Source organism: Neomonachus schauinslandi, chromosome 2 (assembly GCF_002201575.2).
Source record: "Neomonachus schauinslandi chromosome 2, ASM220157v2, whole genome shotgun sequence".
Lineage (NCBI taxonomy): Eukaryota > Metazoa > Chordata > Mammalia > Carnivora > Phocidae > Neomonachus > Neomonachus schauinslandi.
In genome coordinates this window covers 22,342,380-22,366,788 of record NC_058404.1, presented here as the reverse complement: position 1 = coordinate 22,366,788, position 24,409 = coordinate 22,342,380, and the positions used below count along the sequence as shown (strand labels likewise).

The window sequence follows — 24,409 nt, the reverse complement described above, 5'->3', positions numbered from 1 at the left end:
TGTCTCTCTCTCTCTCTGTCAAATAAATAAATAAATCTTAAAAAAAATCTTTAATAAAAAAATAATAATAATAAGCATATAGGGTGCCTGGGTGGCTCAGTCGTTAAGCATCTGCCTTCGGCTCAGGTCATGATCCCAGGGTCCTAGGTTCGAGTCCCACATCGGGCTCCCTGCTCTGCGGGAAGCCTGCTTCTCCCTCTTCCACTCCCCCTGCTTGTGTTCCCTCTCTTGCTGTGTCTCTTTCTGTCAAATAAATAAATAAATAAAATCTTTAAAAAAGATTGTTTAAGCAATGGAGATGAGAGTCCGAATATTGTTTTCAATGAGCACATGTGTGCAGACACACACACACATCCATATACATACACTGGTACTGACATAGTTTCTAAATCTCTACAAGTGATTGTTGCCTGGGGGAAAAAAAAAAAAGCTTTGGAAGTCCCTCCATTCCCTTGTAACTTCATTTCTAATGCTGGGACCCTCTCCAAAACAAGTGTGATCTATCCGAACTCAAAGAGTTTACTGATCACCAGAGTTTGATTATTTCCAGTAATTACTACTTCAAACATGTTCAAGACTTCTACTGTCTTCCAAATAGCTTCCAGTTTGGTTTCAACTCTTGATGTGAGTTCACAGATATCCTATGGTCTCTACTGAATCTGGGACATTAGCAATACCAAATATATCCTGTCTGTGCATCTGGTCCATCTTAACTTTCTCCTTGCTCTCTTTCACTGATCTTCTGTTTTTACATAAAGTAATATTTCTTCTCCCTTTCTCTTTCCCTCCAACTTAATCAGTTATTACTCTCATAACTGAAATTTTATTATCTCCCATATTCTTCTGCCCTGCAGACAGTTACTATCTTGTGACTCTCTCTACCCTTCCATAGCCTAAGTCCTTAATATTTCTTTTTTTAAGATTCTATTGTATTTATTTATTTGTTTATTTATTTGACAGAGACAGAGAGAGAGAGCACAAGCAGGGGGAGTGGGAGAGGGAGAAGCAGGCTCCCCACTGAGCAGGGAGCCCAACACAGGGCTCAATCCCAGGACCCCAGGATCATGACCTGAGGTGAAGGCAGATGCCCAACTGACTGAGCCACCCAGGTGCCCCAGAGTCCTTGATATTTCAATAGTAAGGGATATACTTAGATACTTATTAACAGTGTGGGAAATGCTTACAGTCAGATTTTGGAAGATGTGACATGGATTATCAAGGCTGGTGTTGGGATGAGGTTTACCAACGAAGTCCCCATATTTATATAGCTATGCTGTTGTCTTCTGAAATCTTAAAACCAGGATCATGTGAAATTCAAAAGTTCTGAGTGATTGTACCTTACATATAAAGATGTAGACTATTTCTTCTTAACCGTTTTTTTCTAGTCCCTAGTCAATAATTTAGTCGGTCTTCATCTGATGTTTTAACTCTAAAGGTTTATTGTTACTCTGTAAGGGACATCCACTTTTAAAAATCACTACTGTTAATACTGTCTCTATACAGAAAACAACTTCAATAATCAAACATGGGTCTATTCAAATAAAATCTACTACCAAGATGCCAACGTTGCTTAGCTAATGGTGGAAATTTTATAGGCTTCACATTAAATGATCTTAGGTCTTAGATATTTGATAATACAAAGATTATTTTTTCACAAGAGTAGTTAAATTTTAGTCATATGCTTATTTTTCATGGGATGGAACAATTATAATTATTTAACAACCAAAAAAATACAATTTTGAAATAAGGGGCTTGCTTTTTAATTTCTTTCTCATCAATACAAAGTAATCTGGCGGGTTGGCCACAGGATAGTCTATAGCAGAAGTGAGAGAATTATGATCCAGGCGCTGGTCTGTTTTTGTAAACAAAGATTAACTGGACCACAGCTTCCCTCCTGTGTCTACATAGTGTTTCTGGCTGCTTATGCACTAGAATAGCAGAGCTGAATAGTCACAAAGGAGACCTCGAAGTCCCCAAAGACTAAACTGTTCACATCTGGCCCTTTACAATGAAACTTTTGTTGACAAGTTGGTCTAAACATGGCTTGGTCTCTTATCTTGTGTATTTGATCCTATGATAAAAATAAAATGTTGTAAGTATTATTCAAAATTTAACTCTTTAATTATAGTTATCTTTACATGTTAAAACTTATGTATACTTCTTGGGAATGCCAAAATAAACTATTTTAAAATGTAGATTTTGTATGTTACTCATGTAAATGAGGTTCCCATTTCTTTGATGATGAAGAAATTTGGGTCTGTTGTAAAATTTACAAATACAGAGTACCCACTAAGATAATCTAAAAATTGTAATTGGTTTAGACAGTCCAAAGAGGTAGTATAACAGGATTTACAGAATTAAAATACCTTAAGAGAGTCTATATCCAATGGAAAAAAATCCCCCATTTTGTCGGGAACCTGGAGAAGACAGTAGGTAAATTCATGTACAACCTTCTGGTAAGATTGCCAGAGGAATCAGGGTAAATTGGATGATGTTGAAACGGGGTTTGCAAATTTTGTTTTCTTGAACTGTCTGAGGAGATAGGATCTAGATGGATTCAATCCCGTCATGTGACATTCTAATATAAAAGCTCTTACCTCTTGCTGTTTTAATGTATTGTCTTGGACTTTGCCATTCAGTGTTTCGATACTGAGCTGCAAATCAAGCAATGTGGTATTCAGACTTATTAACGACTTGGAGATTTCATCTATCACGTTTCCGTGTCCCTGAACTGAGGAAACCAAGGTACTCAACTGGAGAAGAACATCGTTAAATCTTTGATCAGTCACCAGACTAAAATTTTGGAACTGCAATGAATCTATGAGATTGGCTTCTGTATCTGAAATATATTGGATTCTCTTCTCCATGTTGCTCATTTGTTCCGTAACAGCTTCTCGAAATCTCATCTCATCTTCACTGTCATTTCCTTTTCCTGTGAGACTTTGAGATATTTCATTTGCATTAATTGGACCAACTGTGCAATTCTTCATTTCCCTCTTCAGAAGCTGTGCTGTATAGTTAAGTAAAAATAAACAGAGTCATGGCCTGTATCCTTAAATACATACACCACTCCATTCTGTATCATTCTATTCCATTCTAACATTTTGAATGCTATCTGAAGCTGGGTATTTATTTTAAATATACAATGTGTGAACCACACTATGCATATTGTTGAAAGGAAGACAGCCAGCCTCCTTTTCCCACTTTACATCAGAATTGATTCCAGGATCAAGTCATTCTTTCTGAATTGCTGCTTATATGCATCTTCTGAGCCACTGCATTTAGCTTTGACAGTAAGATTATGAAGTGCATTGTATCCTACTCTTCAGGTCTGTTAGGATAAAATGAGGTAATGCTTAACACAGTATCTGAAGCAAGCATGTTGAATACATTAGCTGTTACGAAGATAAATGATGTGACAAAAACAATATGTAGTAAAAATAGAAGTATTAGTGTTATCCACCGTATGCATAAATTGTTGGCTCATCTTCCTCATCCAATCACGTAAGCTGGCAGAGAATTGTCATTTTCAGTTGATACAGGCCTATTTATTATTGGTGGGACAGGAAATTGAGCAAATAATTTTTTTTCACTTTAAAAAATATTATTTTTATAAGATTCCTCTTTACCTATTATAAAATATATATTCATAACAGAAAACCTTTACAAGATAGGTAATAAGGAAAAATAACTTACTCTTAATCTCACCATCCTGAGTTAAAATGCTAACATTTTGGTGTATGTATATCAAATCTGTCTCTTTTTTTTCACTAGCATATTATTATTACAAAAGTAATTTTAATACTTACATTGTATTATCTGTATGGATCTACCAGATTTATTTAACAAAACTCCTACACTTAATTTGTTCTGTTTTTACTAATACATCCAATGCTTTGAGAAACAATCTTTTAGGTAATTATTTCCTAAAAAAAAGTCTATTAAGTTGTATTTGGGGGATATACAGAGCTGCCGATATATATTTCCAAATGGGCACATGTTCTCTAAACAAGGTAATTATCCTTCTGAAAAGACCTAGAGCAATATGTTTGGAGTTTCAAATCATGAAAAGCACAAACATTAGCTCTGCAAATAAAAATAATATGTAATTATACACAGTAAAAAATGTTAAGTATCATTTTATCACTAATCAGTGATAGTTAAGATTGTTTTTCCTATCTCCCTCTATTTCTATCCATATTATTTTATCCACATATATATCACTTTTATTCATTTATTTTGAATGCATAAGATTTTTTACATTTGACCATTACTGAGCAATAAAGAGTAACTCTATATGGTTTAAAAATATATCTACATAAATAGCTAGCTACACCTGATACATCAGCTTTCTTAATAAAAATGATATGGCAATAGTATCAGCCTCATGGATTTTTGGGAATTAGGTGAGATAATACATAAAAGATAATTAGTTCCACTCTAAGCTCAAAGTTACCTGTTATTAAATGAGAGGCTGGTATTTACTCAGGAACAAGCTGCCTGATTCTAGAATCTAGCTCCATTCCTCAATTACTAGCTGGGGTACTCTGGGAAAGTTCTCTTCTTAAGTTCCTCAAAGATTGAAAAGTAGTAACTGCTTCCAACAGTGGTGTTGAGGATGCATGAGGTAAAGGTGTAAATCCCATAGCACACAGATGGCCCATAGGACAATTCTGTTCAAATTAAAGTACCTTATCCATGAAAGATATCTTAGAGAGTTTACGGTCTTCACCATCTTTACTTAAAAAGATGTTTGAGGATGGTTGCTATTGTAGGTATTATTATATCAGGAATAAGTATGAAACTATATATGCAATTAAATCCCAATTTTAAAAAGCCACATTATATCATATTTTCCTAGATTCTTTAAAATTAGCTTATTTGAATTAATACAATATTCGACAACATTTTTATATGATCCAGAGTATTATTTTACACTTCTTAATTCATTAAGGAAGTGGACAAAAAGTATATTTCTTAGCTGGATCTCATCACACTTATTACATTAAGTGTGGGGAGCAAGTTCTGGACTGACAGCCTCATTCAGGCATTTAATTCTATGATTTATTTATTAAGGACCTACTATGTATAGAGCATTGCTTGAGGAACTCTGGGAATGTAAAACTGGGAAAGGATTTTGACTAAAATAGAGACCCAAATTACCAATTTTTACAAAACTATTTCAAAGATGTCCCTTACAAATGTTCCCTTCATGATGATTATTGCCTTTTATAAGTAGCAGTTAAGAATCCAGGTTCTGGAGTGGAACTGCCTGGGTTAGCAGTTCTTGCTCTTTCCTTTTTAATCTGTGATCTTGGGCAAATTATTCTGTCAGTGCTTCTATTTTACTAACTGTATGACAGGATACTAACAGTCAGTGTTCAAATAATTAAATGAGCTAATATATATAAGGTGCTTGTACTACTTCCTGGCATATGATAAGCATTTGATAACTTTCAGCTTTTTTGTTATTAATATTTTGGATTCGAATTCTGTGACTTATGTGTCTGTATGCACAATGTTGAAAATATTGAAGGGGAATTAATAATGTTTAATATAAAAAAAACTGGGGGAAGGTTAGGTGTTGCAATGACACAGTAGTTTCTGCACTTTATTAAGCATAGTGATCTACTTGCTCAACCATGTCATTTTTCTTTCCCTGGAAATAATTCCTATTTCACATGGATAAAGCAAATCTTTTTCACAGTATGGAAAGGGAAGACTTAAACTGACAAAATATCATGTGACCAAAGGTTTCTATCTGACATGGACTTCAACATAAAGTTGACAATAAAGACTACATTTTTGCTTATAGATTTACAAACACAACATGGCTTGTTTTCCCAAATCCTATATGAAAACTAATTTAATCCTAACTTTTCAAAAAACTGTTTAATTCTGTATCATAAATCTAGGTAAAGAATGCCAGAGTCCAGATCTTCAAATGCTCACTTCTTTATCATTGGAAAGATGGCATTTTGTGACTTTCCTATTTCACATTTAAAAGGAGACAAACTTTTATGGCTTGTGTAAACCCCCAGGGAGAGAGTGATATTTGATTTCACAGTTCACATTTACTCCTTCATTTTGCTAATATCTTCTCCTGCCAAAATTTTGTATTATTTTGAGCTAAAGAATCTTCAGTATTTCAGCAACAATTATATATGCATTAATCCTAGATTGTACTTTATTGCCAGAGACACTATTATGTTGTTGTACTATGATAAGGATCCAGGAGTTTCATTAAGAGATGATAGCATATGGAGTGGCTTTCATCATTAAGAAGCATCTTTCATCATATAAGACATTTTAAATTTAAACAGAGTCTTTCTGCACATTTTATTTCATCCATCAATTCATGTTTGCCAAAACAGAGTAATTTCCATCTTTTAGGGATATATTTTGCCTTTATTTACAATTTCTTGATATCAAGTAGAGATATGTATTGCATTTGTCTTGTTTTGGTTTTGGAAAATATTCTATCTGTAACTTAATTAAAGTTGAAAATGGACTGTCAATTGTTTATTCAAGTGTGATAGAAACAGTGAGATCTATTCCAAGTTCTGGTGAATTTGAGTGCTAATGTGACCGTATAGGATTTTAACATTTTAAACTTCTTGTCAGTCTTACTAGGTGCCTGCTATCGCGTTAGGAAACAAAGCTCCCTCCCTCCCTCCCTCCCTCCCTCCCTTCCTTTTCTTTCACCCTTTCATTCTTTCATTTTTCTTTCTAATGAAACTACTTTGGATCAGTCATTTCAACCCAACAATGAATGTGGAAACTTGGTAGTATTTTCTAATAGCCCAAAGATTTTGAGCTTGGTTAGAACCCTGAATTCTTTCCAGACTTCACTGGCCCATTCTGCACATGCCTGTCAGATAGAAGTTGCATTCCCTGGCGTTGACTCTGTAGGCCATGATTTGTCTGAGAGGGATGGAATTTACCCAGACTCTAACTAGCTTATAGCTAATGATCCCAAGCAATGAAGCATCTTTCAATTATGCATTTCAAATGAACATAAGCATATACATAAACAACATACAGATAATCTCAATTCATCAGGAGGTCAGCTGTGTAATGATAGACATAGCAGGTCCTTTTCCATAGATGGCTCTGGTTGGTTTGCTTGGCTGATCAGTTTCATTTGTTGTGGTGGGTTTTAGTTTTTATTTTTTTTTAATGGCCAAAATAGGAATTAATTTTTACCTGTGGAAATATTTTTTGGGCTAAAATTATGGAAACTGTTTTGCATGTGTGTGTTTGTGTGTGTGTTTAATTGGCCAATCCCATTTTGTTCTAAAAATTCAATTACATCGGGAGAGAGTAGACCATAGAGGTTAGGAGTCAAGACTCATGGGTGGCATCTGCAGCTCTACTACTGAATAGTCTTAGTTTTCTTTTGTGGATAATGGGAATAAGTATATGTCTGCTCAAGGGTAATTGTAAAGGTATATTAAGATAATCCGTGGCATATTTATAAGACCAGTGTCTGAACATAGTAAATGCCCAAAAGTGACAGCTACTGTCACAGTTGTTGTGGTTTTATTATTATTTCTTAGCAAATCTTGGCTCTTAGAATATTCCTTTAGGTTGCTTCTTCACAGAGGAGGTTTGGCCTTGTGTTTAGGAGCACTTTTCTTGTTAAGTTGATTAGTATGCACATAAAAATGTATCTGACTCCCCGTTTGTTAGAGCCTACATCCAGAAATTTTGCCAGTCAGAAAGAGGAGAGCCACGGGCATATAAATTCAAATGCCAATCAAATCCATCAAAAAGGCTACCGAGGGGAATAATATTTACAGATCTGACAGAGTTATATGCAAGCTATTCACCCCTGTGGAAACTCTCAAATCCATCCCCTCCTCAAGTTAGACTTGCCAAAGAAATATGTACTCTAAAGTGTTTTTTCTAATTTTTTTAGGTTGAGGGGATGCCATCACGTTATTTTTAGAAATGTTTTCAATAATAGCCTTATGAAACATATGGCCATATAAACTGGAAAGAGATTCCTGAAGTACAGGCCATTATTGGGCAAGGTCTCCTCTCGGTGAGCACTGGCAGGAATATTTCTTTCTCCTCTCAGTGCTAGGAGCAGAAGAGCTTATTTTCAAACAACTGGCTTGTTTTCTTGTTGTTTTGCTTTGTTTTAGGCATTGTGAATGTAAGTGGTCCTGCTTATATCTTTACATTGGCAACCTGAGTACTTATCATAAAATTCTTGACCCACCACAAGAAGTGCATAGGACTCCAGGGGAATAACATATTTTTTGGAATGGCCTAATCCATTCCATCTCACCTTCACATAGCTGTATTTTTATTTTCATCTTCTATTCTCTATTCTATTTTTATTTTTTTAAACTAATCACTTTGAAGAATCTTTTTTTTAATTTATGAATTTGAGAAACACTTTGTAAATGCTTCTTCTTGTTTCTACAATAACTAATTCACAGGATGAGTTGCTGAGTTTCAAAACTCTAGAATACTGTACCTGCCATTATTCCGATGATGGGTATGAGAACTACAAACACAAGAAGATAAAGGACAATCAGTGCAGCTTTGAGGGACTTCAGTTTCTCTTGAAGGGTTGGGCCATTTTTAGGATCTAAAAAAACAAAAGCCCAACCTACTATTAGAAAACTTACCCTTCTTACTTAATTAACATTTTGATAATCTCCAATTCTATCATTACTACCAAGCCTATTGGAATAAAAGGGGAACAATAAATCTGTCCCCGTTTATTCAGTAGGAAGCCAAAAGAATAGTCACAGGAAAAGCCAATACGGGCATCACTACTGATTTACTTTCCATTAACTAAACATCCATGACAAAGTTACTGTCCTCTACAACTTGTACTTGTCTCATTTGGGGACATTAGTTAGTTGACAAATTTTAATATTTTGATACATTTTAATATTCATATCAACATATTCAAACATAAATTTTATTCTGTTTCATATGGGAATATATTCGGAGTAAAAATCAGATTCTTCAAGTAGCTACATAATTGTGATTTTTTTTTTTTTTTTTTTGCGAGAGAAAGAATGAGAGAGAGCACGAGAGGGAGGTGGGTCAGAGGGAGAAGCAGACTCTCTGCTGAGCAGGGAGCCCGATGCGGGACTCGATCCCGGGACTCCAGGATCATGACCTGAGCCGAAGGCAGTCGCTTAACCAATTGAGCCACCCAGGCGCCCCATAATTGTGATTTTTTTGAGTTTAAATCCGATAAGAGACATCTGTTTTCAATAATAATGCAAATTTTCTTTTTCAATTTCATCTCAATAATTCTGTATTTGGATATCTATTATGATTTGAATACATTAAAAAAAAATGAAAGAAAACTGCACATTTTGACTAAACTTTGGAATGGATCAATGAAGCCCATCCTCTGGGTATTTCAGAAAATATTAATATTTTCATAGTATACATTTATTTGGAACAGTGATTCACATAATGGGATCCTAATGGTGGAAAAGTTAACTCAACATGGACGGGAATCTTAGTAGAGGACGACATTTTCTCTGATTAGGGAATAAAATACCCATTAACAATTTCTTTCCAATGGCCCTTACTTTCATTGCACAATAAGAAAGAAGATTTTGTTTTCAGGTTGTAAGTTCCCAAATTAAAAATAAAAATTTAGATATTATTCGATAATGTTCTATGAGGGATTGGAAGGAAAAGGAGAGAAAATTTTTAAGTAAATATAAGACCCAAAAAAGCTAAAAAAGAGAAAGGTCTAAGGAAAAAGAAAAAGAATCACCCACAAAACAAGCAAGATGGGATATCCCTTTGCCAGGCTGAATGAGCCTGAAACTCATCAGTCATCTCCCTTATCTTTAATTTACAATCAAATCCTCTGCATTCTGCCTTTTAAGTAGCTCTCCAAAGTTCCTGTGGCCTTTTCTCTGTCCCCAGTGCCTCTGTCCTCCCTCCTCAATCTCTCAACATCTTTACCTTAAACAGCTTTACTAGGATCCTTTTTCCTTTTGTCTCATCCATGCCATATTCTCTCACCCATCAATTGTGTTGTGCACAATACCTGTCATACCTTGGAGTTATGGTCTGTATTTCAGGTTTGTCTGTGTAAGAACTTATCTGTCTTGCCCCTTGCATATGCTGCTTCCTCTGACTGAAATTTCTGTGGATCCTCTTTCACCCACCCTACCCTTTTGGTGAAATGTACTCAGCCTTTAAAGGTTAGCAGAATTATATGCAACTCAGTCCTGCTGTCTTAATAGAACCTGTCCACATATAACCGAATAATGATTTTTTTGAGCTCCTGTAACCCTGCAAACCTCTGTTTCAGCACTATTGTGGATTGAATTGTTTCCCCACAAAAGATACCACTGATGTCTTTAACTCCAGTTGCCTGCGAATGTGACCTTATTCGGAAGTGGGGTCTTTGCAGTATAATCAAGTGAAGATGAGGTCATACTGGATTCAGGTGGGCCGTTGTCCCATGATTGGTGTCCTTACAAGGAGAGTAGAGGACACAAAGGCACAGGAAGAAGACCATGGGAAGATGAAGGCAGAGACAGGAGTGATGCAGTTACAAGCCAAAGAGCAAGAAGAACAGGCAGGAGCAACTAGGATATAGGAAGAGGCGGGGAAGAGCCTTGAAAGGGAGAACTGCCTTGCCGACACTGTGACTCCAGATTTCTGGCAGTCAGAACTATAAGAGAACAAATGTTGTTGGAAGCCACCCAATTTCTGGTAATTTGTGACAGCAGCCCTAGGAGACTAATACAAGTACATACCACCCATGATTTTCAAATATCAATTAATGGTGCTAGGGATATAGTTACTTCCAGGACTTCATCCAGTGGGTGCGAAATCAGAGGACACCATCAACACTGTGAACTAGTTTAACCTGTAACAAAGCTTCCTTAGTCCAACCTAAGCTTATTTTCTATTCTGTCTCAAAAGAGGAGAAGACCTACTTGTCCACTAAGTTTTCACGTTCATGCACATGAAAGGTAAGTCCCAGGACTGTAATTTTACATAGTGTCACTAACTCTAAGGACAACCACCACAGGCACCGCCCTCTTGTACTTACACAGAGGGAGCAAGGCTGTCATGGAGCGGGCATCAAACTTCACGGATTCTGAACAGTTATCAGTGTCATCCTGTTGATCGAGAAAGCTATTCCACCGTTCCATCTTTCTGTCAGACACGTGGAAAAACACATTAGTTACACATGAAAGGTCTAGGGCCCTGTGGCATGATGTCTCAAGTTGAAATTTAAAATTAAAATTCAATTTTAGGGACGCCTGTGTGGTTCAGTCAGTTGAGCGTCTGCCTTTGGCTCAGGTCATGATCCCAGGGTCCTGGGACAAGTCCCGTGTGGGGGAAGTCTGCTTCTCCCTCTGCCCCTCCCCCTGCTCGTTGTCTCTCTCTCAAATAAAATCTTAAAAAAAATTTAAAAATATAAAATTCAATTTTAGAAAGGGAACAAGTATGATTAATTACTTAAATTTACCTATCTGCCACATCTAGCAATATATTGTATCTACCCATAAGTTTTAATTTTCACACTGAAAGATAGACCGGCATGGAATCTACTCACGTATCTTTTCTATGGACAAATGCATATCTGTCTTTATAGATGTGTGTCTTTTGAGAGTGAGAGGTAACATTTCCTCCTTACCTAAAAAAAAAAAAAAAAAAAAATCTTTTCCCAAGTGACAGAAAACAACTGTGTAGCTGGAAAGAAAAATAATTTCCCTGAGAACAAATAGTTGGGCAAAATTTGGAGCAAATATTTCCTGTGATCTTTCATCAGAGGTTCCGGATAAAACAAATAGTTATGCGAAATTTGAAGCAAATATTTCCTGTGATCTTTTATCAGAGCTTCATGAGCCAGTTTTTCTTTTGCCAAGGCATCTGTTTATCACGCTAGAAAGATAAAGTCTAGTCACTAGATTGAAACCAAAGGAAAAACTTAATTTTCCTTTTCTCTTCTTTGTATTGTTTTCTTTCAGGGCTTCCCTCATTATACATTGGTAGCATCACAAATTATGTCTTTGTAGCTTTTTAAACAGTTATATTCTATGACATAATCTATGCCTACGTCTCTTTGAGATGCATTAGAATCCTCTGAGAGGCTTGATTAATGGGCCTCACCCCAAGAATTTCTGATAATTAAGGTGGGGTCAAGAATTTGCAATTCCAACAAGCTCTCTTTTTCTTTTTTTTTTTTAAAGATTTAGTTGTTTATTTATTTGAGAGAGAGAGAGAGCAGAGTGAGCGAGAGAGAGAGCATGAGAAGGGGGAGGGTAGAGGAAGACGGAGCAGACTCCCCACTGACCAGGGAGCTGGACTTGGGGCTCCATCCCAGGACCCCTGGGATCATGACCTGAGCCAAAGGCAGAGGCTTAACTAACTGAGCCACCCAGGCGCCCCCACCCCCAACAAGTTCTCTAAATGATGCAGAGTGCCACCAGTCTGAGGACCACATTTTAAGAACATTTTTCAATGAGAAAAAATAATTGTAGGACTTTTTCTTGGAAACAGTTCAGTTCACTTGATTGATAAATTTAGCATAAAATCAACATCTTCTGATCATTTTTTATTTTCTCTAATGCTGAGTTAGGGATTTAGTACAGCTGAGGTTTTAACAGAGTGCACAGGCAGCTCTGGGACACCAAACTCACATCTTGTCCAGCAGATGGAGGCCAATCATTCCTCTGCAAACATTTGTCCTGCTTTGGGAAGAGGTACTGACAAGTAAGGATGTGACTAAACTTATATATATATATATATATATATATATTAAATATTACCAAAGTGATCTTTATTTTGCAGTGACAATCTTTGTATATATATCATTCTGTAGATTGGCCATAGTTCCCGTAAATCCTATTGATCTGACTAAGGACTATCTTTAAATGATTTGGCTACTGTGGAGAAAGCGGACATAAGGGGAAAGTAAAGGACTTACATCCTTTTTTCTTAGGCAGAGACAAAGTAAAAGAAATAAACAATTATCTGGGAAAATTGGCCATTATAGGAAACCAAATTGGATAATTCAGATGCAGACTCTCCTGCTATTTCCCCCCTTTTAATTTATTCTATTATTTGATTTGGATGATAAGCTTTACTTGCCAAGCAAAACAAACAAACAATTTTTAAAACTGAGATGACAAGAAAGCTTAGCTGAATCCATTTGAGAACTATAGTTCAAAGCAATTGGGAATATGTAGCAAAGCTGTTTATCTTTTAACTCAGTTTATAAAGAATGGGGTCACACATATGGGAGGGGGGAAAAGAGGGGGACCTTAAGAGACTCTTAATGATAGAGAACAAACTGAGAGTTGATGGAGGGAGGTGGGTGGGGGTTGGGCTAGATGGGTGATGTGGAATAAGGAGGGCACTTGTGATGAGCACTGGGTGTCCTATGCGAGTGATGAACCACTAAATTCTTCTCCTGAAACCAATACTACAGTATATGTTAATAAGAATTTAAATAAAAATTTTAAAAAAATGGGCTCACAATGTATACATTTATATATACCTGCTATTAACCAGAAATCTTTTCCTTTCAGGCTGCTTACTGGTCCCTTCTCTTTGGGCATGACCATGGCTTTTGTCCTAATACTTGTGATATTATAACTCCATTTTCACTTAAATGCAAAGGAAAGATCTCTTATATTACTCAGTCTTCAAAATGGGAATATTTTTGTAAAAAAAAAAAAGAAACCTTTTGAATCTGATAAATCTCTCTAGACCTTGAGCCACATTAGAGGATGGACCATGTCTGTTTCATTCAACATTCAATTAGCAGAAACTAAAGCAACCTGTACTAAAGAATATACTTAATATTTGCTGAATGAATGGACTGGATTTTTTTTTTTTTGGTAGGATATTAGTCATATAATAGTTTTGCTTTTGTTTTTTAAACAAGATGGATGTTTGGAGATACTGTGACCAAAAAGATGTGCTTCTTCTGATAAAGAACTTCCTGGCAAATGAGTTGTGTCTATGATTCAGATTCATTCTTTCTTTTTATTTTTTCTTTCTTCCTCATCGTTGTCGTCATCATCTTCTTCTTCTTTTTTCTATTCTATATTCTTACTTTTCTGGTAGATTCCTTGAGCTGAAGCAAATCTTAGGGCTGGGTGACCATGTCATGCTGTTGAGACACTGCCACTTACTCTAGCTTTTTCCTTAATAGCCCCATTTTTACTTTGTCAGGTCCAGTCAGCAGCTAGCTATGGCCACATACCATTGGAGTTCTCAGGGGAGCATTACTAGCATCGTGGTTGGAACAACTCTTTTTTGTGAAGGACTACCTTTGTTGTGGAGGATGTTTATCATCCCTGGTTGCCACCCTTTAAGTGTCAATAATATTTCCTAGTCCTTATATTACTGCTTCCCTTGCAAAAAAAAAAAAAATCCAAAAACTTTATCCCCACACATTTCCAAAGACCTATTTCTCTCAGAACCCCTCTTCAACATATATCCCTAATGTGGATCATTCTCAATGATCTCTCAATCCCTAATGTTAAACAATCTGATTGTTTAACATGTTTTTAATGAAGATTTGTTTTCATGAAAAAAAAAATATCTTCATGAACTTCAGCAACAATAGAGATTCCTCAAATTGTCTTTGGAGATATCTCTCAAATCATTCCCTGTGTGTTTATGTATACATATAGGACAACTGTTAAAGTCTATATGGATGCTTCTTACAGAAAACTTAAACATTTCATTATTTTAAAGGGGAAAGAAAGTGGCAAATCCAGAATGATAATGTACTGATCTAATCTTGGCCTCAATAAAGCAGGATAAATGTTATTTTTATCCATATACTTGTTTAGAAGCTCCACATGTTCTTCCTACTAAATTTGTAATTTTTTAAATTTAAATTCAGTTAATTAACATATAATGTATTATTGGTTTCAGAGGTAGAGGTCAGGGATTCATCAGTCTTATATAATACCCAGTGCTCATTACATCACGTGCCCTCCTTAATGTCCATCAGCCAGTTACCCCATCTCCCCACCCACCTTCCCTCCAGCAACCCTCAGTTTGTTTCCTAAAAGCCACAGGGTTAAAGGAGTTTTCTTGGGAGAAAGAATGAATTCTACTTTTTTTTTTTAAAGGTAGCTCTAGAATGCTAGATGCTACACCATGAAAACAAACAAAAAATAGATGGTATTAGGATTATTTCCAACCAATGACTTTAAGATGGAAATACCTATCCCTTCATGTAGGCCAATCCAACAAATTCCTACTGTGTCATTATATCAAGTACTGAGCAAGTCACTAGTATGTCAAGATCAACGTGCACAGAATATTCACAAATCCCAAAGATCTTACACATTAATACAGAAGAGTAAAATCTTTATAATCATCTGACAGTGATGTGTGTGTGTGTGTGTGTGTATGTGTGTATGTGTACATACACGAAGCACAGACATAGTCTAAAAGGGAGTAATTAATTATTTGAGCAAGGGGGTGGTCAAGGAGGAAACAGATGATGCCTTTATCAAAGTTTTGTCCCAGGGATGGAAAAGCTATTAAAGGGCATGAGGGCATGGACAGCATGGGACTAAAGTGGATCAGCATTACGGAAGCAGCAGCTCAGGGCAGAGGGCCCAGCAGACAAGGCCAGAAAAGCATGTAGCTGAGGGCATTCTATTCATCAGCTTTTTTTTTTTTTTTTAAGATTTTATTTATTTGTCAGAGAGAGAGAGTGAGAGAGAGCAAACACAAGCGGGGGAGCGGCAGAGAGAGAAGCAGGCTTGGGAGCCCGATGCGGCACTCCATCCCAGGACCCTGGGATCATGACCTGAGCTGAAGGCAGACACTTAATCAACTGAGCCACCCAGGCGTCCCTCTTCTTTTATTTTTCTGATTGCATACATTTACCTGGCTGTCACAACCTACCCAAAATATAATATTGAGGAAATACCTATACAAATTAAGTAAAAAATTATTCTTTGCTTTGGCAGTAGTGACCTGGTTTATATTACTAGCGACAAAATATACACTGTCCATTAAATATTTTACTTATTTCCCTTTCACCCTGAAGTAGAGATGAGGCTCAATTTTGCTTTTCTTTAGGCCTCTAAGCTTTGATTTATCTTTTATGGGCTTATGCAGATGATAAACATGGTGCAAGTTATTGGATTTCAAACTATAGTTTCTTTGGGTAGATTTATTAAAACTTTGAAAAAGACAAATGGACTAGCCTAACTGACCATATCTGGACTATATAAAACCCGAGAGGTACAGAGGGCTGGCAGGGAGATGAACACTAAAATCTGTTGAGTGAAATGATGAGTGTAAAACATTCCCTTCTGGCTACACTGGTACACCAGGGAAAGTCTTGTTTGTTTCCTGGGGCAGCGTATCAGAGAGGCTGGTGAATCATCAACTGTATGAAACATGGGTATATGCTTTTCCAGAAGAAATGTTTAAAAAAAGCTGCTTAGGTTAATCACAGATGGTGCTGTCATAAGACTGCTGGTGTTTTCTGTCATTATTTTCTTTTGTTTTTAGATGCCATCCTCCGTCTGAGAATCTCATCTACTTCTATGGCTTGGGATATTATCTGCATACTGACCAAACCAATATATCCAGCTCAGATCTCAAGTCGCAGAGTCAGATTTTTTAAATAATACAGCTAGTTACAACGGTGTATTTTCCACATTGACCTAACTTTTCCTTTTCCAGAATTTTTGATGTTGGCGTATCATCCATTCATATTAGTCTAGCATTATTATAATCATTTATTTATTATTATCTTCTATGTATTGTGCAGTGGGGCTTACATGATGCAGTCAGACATAAAGATGGCTATATATCTGCAATACAGATGTGGTAGCAAAGCATCATCACCCAAACCAGAATCCAGGGCTTTATTCTAGATTACTGTCACCCACAAGACCCATATCTGACTGCAAAGCAACTCCTGACTTCCCAGGACACTTTCCTGTCTCTCTACCTCAATTTTTGGATTTCAGCTCCTTTTTATCTACCCTAGGCACGCATCTTGGTTAGTAGCATAGGGCCAGCAATTAAGGGGAGAATCAGTGGCATCGGGAAAGAGGAACAAATTAGAAGAGTTGATGAACCAGCACAAAAATGTAGCACTTTAACAAAGAATAGGATAAAAAAAAAATCAGAATAGAAAATATTTTTCAGGAAAAAAAATATGAGGGACATAAACTTGACAACCAACATACTGAGTGGGCAAGTAGAGGAAGAAGAGCTAGTACTAAAGATAAGAAAGAACCTTTGAGACCATGATAGAAAAACAAGTCAGGGGCGCCTGGGTGGCTCAGTTGTTAAGCGTCTGCCTTCTGCTCAGGTCATGATCCCAGGGTCCTGGGATCGAGTCCCACATCGGGCTCCCTGCTCGGCAAGAAGCCTGCTTCTCCCTCTCCCATTCCCCCTGCTTGTGTTACTGCTCTTGCTGTCTCTCTCTGTCAAATAAATAAATAAAATCTTTAAAAAAAAAAAAAAAGAAAAGAAAAACAAGTCAGGGCCACAGAAAGGAAACAAGAATTTCAAGATGTACAAGGACATTCATAACCTGCCACATGGAATTTGAGCTGTTTTAGTTGTACGGTAGAGGCAGAAGCAGACTTGAAAGGTCCAAAAGCAGTAAATGTATAAAAATGAAAGGTGCTGACTGTATACCAGAAATCTGGTCATGTTCATGCTCTTCTGCTGAGAAGGGACTGAAGATTGCACTAAGATAGTTCCCAACCCATCCCATCTTTATCTCCTGCCCAGACCTCTCCAGACCTGTACATGCAACTGCCTAATAACATCACTACTTGGATTTTTGAGTATGGCCCCAACCCAGGGTCTTCCTTGTCCCCTCACCTTCTCTCATCCTTCTGTCATCACATCTTGTTGGTTTGTTTTCAAATCCTCTGGAGAAACTGACTGCTTCTCATCACCTCTGTTACAACCATCCTTGTTCGAGCCCCATGATCTTGCTCACCTGGACTATTTTGATAGCCCCCCTACTGGTCATATCACTCCTCTGCTCAAAACTCATGAAAATCTCATCTCACTCAGGTCCTGACTAAAACCTCACTGTTTCAGACCTTTCTTGAGCATCAGATTTAAAATTAACACCTCGTTTACATCCTCTTCTCCTTCCCGGTTGGATTTATTCCCCCCCCAATTTATCACCAACTAACGTGAAAAACGATTTCCTTATTTATCTTGTCTATTTCTTTTAAAGATTTTATTTATCTACTTGACAGAGAGAGAGAGATAGTGAGAGAGGGAACACAAGCAGGGGGAGTGGGAGAGGGAGAAGCAGGCTTCCCACTGAGCAGGGAGCCCGATGCGGGGCTCGATCCCAGGACCTTGGGATCATGACCTGAGCCGAAGGCAGACGCTTAACAACTGAGCCACCCACACGCCCCATTTATCTTGTCTATTATCTGTCCCCTTTGCCCCAGTAAGATCCAGGATTCAGGAGTTTTTTTCTCTCTTTGGTTCAATAAGCAGAAAGTTCCCGGCACTTAGCAGGTGCTCATCATATACACAAATGCATTACAAGAAGTTACATAAATAAATGAAAGACAATTATTTTTTGCAAGATGATTAGTTTTCATATTTGACGTTATGCCTCAAGAAAAGTTCATTATTTCACTCATGTGGAACTTTTAAAAGTCCTTTTGTTATACATCATGAAATAAAAGGTTTGTCTCTGAATTGTGCGTAAACTGAAACAAAAAATTTCACCCCCAATGTTCTCACTTTACCTCAATGTCATTTATTAGACTTACCATATTACTTTAGTTCTTCACACTGATTATTATCATTGTAATTTTTTAGTCATATTAGAAAACATACACATGCAAAGTTTTGTCAGCAGCCAGTGAACAATTCAAACAATTCAAATGTGTCTTTAAATGTCATTTCTGAAGAGAAAAAGTAACCTCACATTTAGTTACAATTCCTATCAAATGTCAATGCATGAAAAAAGGGTTGTGAAATCTTTTGAGTTTGTATAATCCATTAAAAGTATGTTCTCATGAGAAGTGAAACACATCTCTGCAATATCAGCTTTTTATAAAGTGGGTGAAAAGTTTACAGAAGCTACAACAGAAAAACCATAATGAAAGTGTTTCAATGTTAACCTGTTTGGAAACATACCCTTCAGTTTTTCCTGCTCTTATTATAAAAATATTGTAACAATATGAAAGATAAGTTGGGTCAGATGGGAGAAGATATTTGCAAATCATATTATCTGATAGGGCATTAATATTCAAAGTATAAAAAGAACTCATACAACTCAACACCAAAAAAAAAAAAAAAAACCCACCACACAAAAACAAGAACAATTGGTTTAAAAAAAGGGGGGGGGGCAGGGGAACTGAATAAACATTTTCCAAAAGAAGACATTCAGATGAGCAATGGACACATGAAAACAATCTCAACATCACTAATTATTAGGAAAATGCAAATCAAAACCACACTGAGATATCACCTCATACTTGTTAGGACGACTAGTAATAAAAAGACAAGAAAAGAAATAACAAGTGCTGGCAAGGATGTGGAGTAAAGGCAACACTGTGCACTGTTGGTGGGAGTGTAAATTGGTTCAAGCACCATGTAAAGCAGTATGGAGGTTCCTCAAAAAATTAAAAATAGAAATATCATATGATCCAGCATTTCCACCTCTGGGTGTTTATCTGAAGAAAACGAAAACACTAATTCGAAAAGATATATGCACCACTTTGTTCACTGTAATTACAATAGCAGAGATATGTAAGCAACCTAAGTGTCCATCAATAGATAAATGGATAAAGATGTACTTCTTTTATATATTATATATATATATATATAAATGTATAATGGAATATTACTCAGCCATAAAAAATAATGAAATATTACCATTTGTGGCAACATGGGATAGAACTAGAGGATATTATGCTCAGTGAAATAAGTCATACAGAGAAAGACAAATACCACAATTTCACAAAACAAATAAACAAGCAATAAACAAAACAGAAACAGACTCATAAATACAGAGAACAAACCAATAGTTGCCAGAGGGGAAGGGAACAGGGGGGTGGGCAAAATAGGTGAAGGGGATTAAGAGGTATAAACTTCCAGTATAAAATAAGTCACTAGAGATGTAAAGTACAGCATAGGGAATACAGTCAATACTGTAATAATTTTGTATGATGACAGATGGTAACTAGACTTATCATGGTGATCGTTCTGTAATGTACATAAATGCCAAATCATCATATTGTATACCTGAAACCAATATAATGTTGTATGTCAACTGTACCTATACTTCAATTAAAAAAAAAAAATTCTGTCATCCCATCACCTTTACATAAGAAAAAACACCTTCATTTTTCAGATGAAATTTCAGTCTTTGTACATATGTATCCATGTCACATAGTTGATACCATCTGGTCTTATATATTTCCCTTAAAATCATATCAATATTTTTATACTTCAAATGATCTTTTTCTTCAAATTTAAACCTATGGGCCAAATAATAATTCATCAAATGTATCTACCCTACTTATGTAGTCATTTTCCTATAATGTAATTTTTAAGAAATTTTTTCCTTCTCTTTTGGAGGGCAGTGTTTTACTAATATAGATGATGATGTTATAAATATTTTCTTTTTTTAATCAAAATTTAATTTTTTTTTATTTTATGTTAGTCACCGTACAGTATAGCATTAGTTTTTGATGTAGTGTTCCGTGATTCATTGTTTGCATATAACACCCAGTGCTCCATGCAATACCTCCTTAATACCCATCACCGTGCTAACCCAGCCCCCCACCCCTCTCCCCTCTAAAACCCTCAGTTTGTTTCTCAGAGTCCATAGTCTCTCATGATTCGTCTCTCCCTCCAATTTCCCCTCCTTCATTTTTCCCTTCCTTCTCCTAATGTACTCCATACTATTCCTTATGTTCCACAAGTAAGTGAAACCATATGATAATTGACTTTCTCTGCTTGACTTATTTCACTTAGCATAATCTCCTCCAGTCCCATTCATGTTGATGCAAAAGTTGGGTATTCATCCTTTCTGATGGCTGAGTAATATTCCATTGTATATATGGACCACATCTTCTTTATCCATTCATCTGTTGAAGGGCATCTCGGCTCTTTCCACAGTTTGGCTATTGTGGACATTGCTGCTATGAACATTGGGGTGCATATGGCCCTTCTTTTCCCTACATCTGTGTCTTTGGGATAAATACCCAGTAGTACAATTGCTGGGTCATAGGGTAACTCTATTTTTAATTTTATGAGGCACCTCCACACTGTTTTCCAAAGTGGCTGTACCAACTTGCATTCCCACCAACAGGTAAGAGGGTTCCCCCTTCTCCACAACCTCTCCAACATTTGTTGTTTCTTGCCTTGTCAATTTTTGCCATTCTAACTGGTGTAAGGTGGTTATCTGAATGTGGTTTTGATTTGAATTTCCCTGACGGCTAATGACAATGAACATTTTTTCATGTGTTTGTTAGCCATTTGTATGTTTTCTTTGAAAAAGTGTCTGTTCATGTCTTCTGCCCATTTATTGACTTTGATTATTTGTTTTTGGGGTGTTGAGTTTGAGAAGTTCTTTATAGATCTTGGATACCAGTCCTTTGTCTGTAGTATCATTTGCAAAATCTTCTCCCATTCCGTGGGTTGCCTTTTTGTTTTGTTGACTGTTTCTTCTGCTGTGCAGAAGCTTTTTATCTTGATGATGCTCTGTGGCCACCTGGTCCCAGAGTTTGCCCCTTAAGCCCCTGTGTTCTGTTTGAGCCGTTATCAGTCCCTTCCTGACCCTCGGCCACCGCTCTCCAAGCTATCGGTGGTCCCCAGGAGCAGGACGCTTTTGCACTGGGGTATTACTTTCCAAAGGCTAGCTTCTGGTGGTCCCCCCCATTCTGTTTATCCTCCAACATCTCTCCAAGCAATCACACCTCCGTCTTTCGTACCTCTCAACTGATGATCCTCTGCCCCCGTAGAGATCCAGACGTATAATCTTATCTCTCAGGCTGATTTCATGGGTGTTCAGAGTGGCTTGGTAGATATCTAGCTAAATTCAGGGGACCAGTTGAAATGGAGTCCCCCAGTCCTCCGCCATCTTGCCTCCCAATATTTTCATAATTTAGTTTTTTTCTTTTAAATATTTCTTTAGGATAATTCACTATATGTTGAACTACCAGGTGAAAGAAAAATTATCTTAAACTTCCTGGTATCTACTGCCTGACTACTCTTTAAAAAGATCATACAAATTTACAAAGATTCCAGTCATATATGAATATGGCAGTTTTAAGCCAAATTAACCATTATTCAGTAATAATATTTATTTTAGAATCATTTAGATTTTGATAGGAGTTCAATGATATCTCAAGGTGGCTTTTATTTGTCTTATTTACTATTAGTGTGGGAGAGATAGTTCATGTAATTATTTTTTATTATTATATATTTTATTTTCCTTCTTAGGTTTTTGTTTATTCATATCAATTGCTTGTACATCCCCAGTGGAACTTCCTTTATATGGATATGAATAAAGTCTTTATATGTAATATATATTTAATGTACATTCTTTTCTTTTAAGGTGTTCCCCATTCAGATTTATTATCAAACCCTTAATTTTATCTTTAAGATTTTGGGTAAATAAGAACTCTGTAACCTTTCTTATTATTTAAAAACAAAAACTCTGATTTTGTATGAAAAGTCAAAAATATATACGAACGAGAATAGAATTAATGTATTTGTAAAACCAATAGCTCTATACTTGAGGAATATATCCATAAAAGGGATTAAGGTGAGAATGGAAACATCCATATTGTGCCTGATGCCACTGATGCTCATCCTTGGTAGTGAATTCATCCCTGAATTGGAAGTCTAGGTCTGAATACTGGTTGTGCCATTTCGTAGCTCTGTGACCATTAGCAAATATTTCAATTTATTTGATTGCACTTCCTTTATATATGTAAAATAGGATTATAAGATCGGTCTAAGAATTATTAAGAAAACATATTATTTTTATAAATTGCCCGGTACACAGGTAACCATCAGTAAATAATTATTTTTAAGTACCATTTTTTTTTTTATATGGACTTTTCTTCTTTTTACCCTCACAGACTCTCCATGAGGCATACAGCAGTATTTTCTCCATTTTACAAGGCTAGGAAACTAAGACCCATAATGTTTAAATAACTAGTTAATGTTACACAACTAGGAAGTAGGGAGGCTTGGATCTAAATATAGGCACTGTACTTGCAGAATATTAGCTCCTAAATACTGCATAAAACATTTACAATCACAGTTCTGTGACTTTTCTATTACTATTCTCACATGGCTAATGAGAATGCTAACCCCCATTTTATGCTGTGTAAATCTCACCCATTCTTCAAGATGAACCTAAATTTAAACATCTCCATGAAGACCTTCTCAAACCCTTTGCCCCTAAGTAATTCTGGCCTCTCCTACATTCCCAGAGTAGTTATCTATAGCACTCTTACAACTAGTTAAGGTGCTTAAATTATATTATGCCTATTTGCCTTAGATCATGAACTTCCTGCAGATAGACCATATTCTATTTTTCTGATCCCTTCCCTATGTCTAGTTCAGCCAAGTGCTTAGAGTAAATATCCAAGCAATATTTGTTATATAAGCAAATACAGGTAGTAATAGGTATTATATGACAAGTAAGGAAATGAGACTAATTAAAATACCCTCAATCATATTTTGAATAAGGTCAATAATTCTTTTAAAAATATGGACAGTTAAATGCCCAAAATTTCTTTCTAGTTTAACCTACAAAGTATTTAGTATATCCCATATATATTTATGCACACACATACATTTTTTTCACTCACAGAAAACCTAGCAGAAATGTCTATTTTTTTATCATTGAAACAACCAGACCAAATTATTAGTGATAGGATAAGAAATTCTACCAAAAATTATCGATTATATATATAGAAACATATATGTATAAACATATATACATACATGTTTATACATCTCACACAAACACACACAGACACAGAGCAGACACATATAATCAATAGAAGCAATTTTGGAAAAACATTTAAATAAACTTCTTTTACCGTTTGTCCTAAAGACAGCAGCACTGATTTATCCACTTCTCTCTCTTTACAGTTGAGACCTAAAATCTTTATCACATAGTATTTCAGCATCTGGTCCATGAAGAAAGGAAATGACACATTTGTGTGCTGAAAATTTTTCTTAACAATGCATTTTAATAGTACTCTCATCAGTGCGCAAGTTTGCGAAATCTACATTTGTAAGATAACTCGTTCCTCTTCCCATTTAGGACATTACAAAAGAAAAGAGAAGTAAAATGAAAAAGAAACAAAGGGTTATTGTAACAGGGTCCATGATGTGCGTCGGATTAATTTTTCCCTTTTTGTAAAATCTGGATGCCTTCTATAACATC

The 24,409-nt window shown here is 36.2% G+C and overlaps 1 protein-coding gene across 1 annotated transcript in view; it reads right to left on the bottom strand.

Moving 5' to 3' along the window:
- Positions 1 to 24,152, bottom strand: part of MSR1 (macrophage scavenger receptor 1) — a 79,592-nt gene extending 55,440 nt beyond the window's left edge. Inside the window, 4 exon segments of the mRNA XM_044911829.1 lie at positions 2,598 to 3,010; positions 8,489 to 8,602; positions 11,057 to 11,163; positions 24,060 to 24,152. Of these exon segments, the coding sequence (XP_044767764.1) occupies positions 2,598 to 3,010; positions 8,489 to 8,602; positions 11,057 to 11,159 (630 nt within the window). The 5' untranslated portion in view covers positions 11,160 to 11,163; positions 24,060 to 24,152.
- Positions 24,153 to 24,409: the final 257 nt, after the last annotated feature.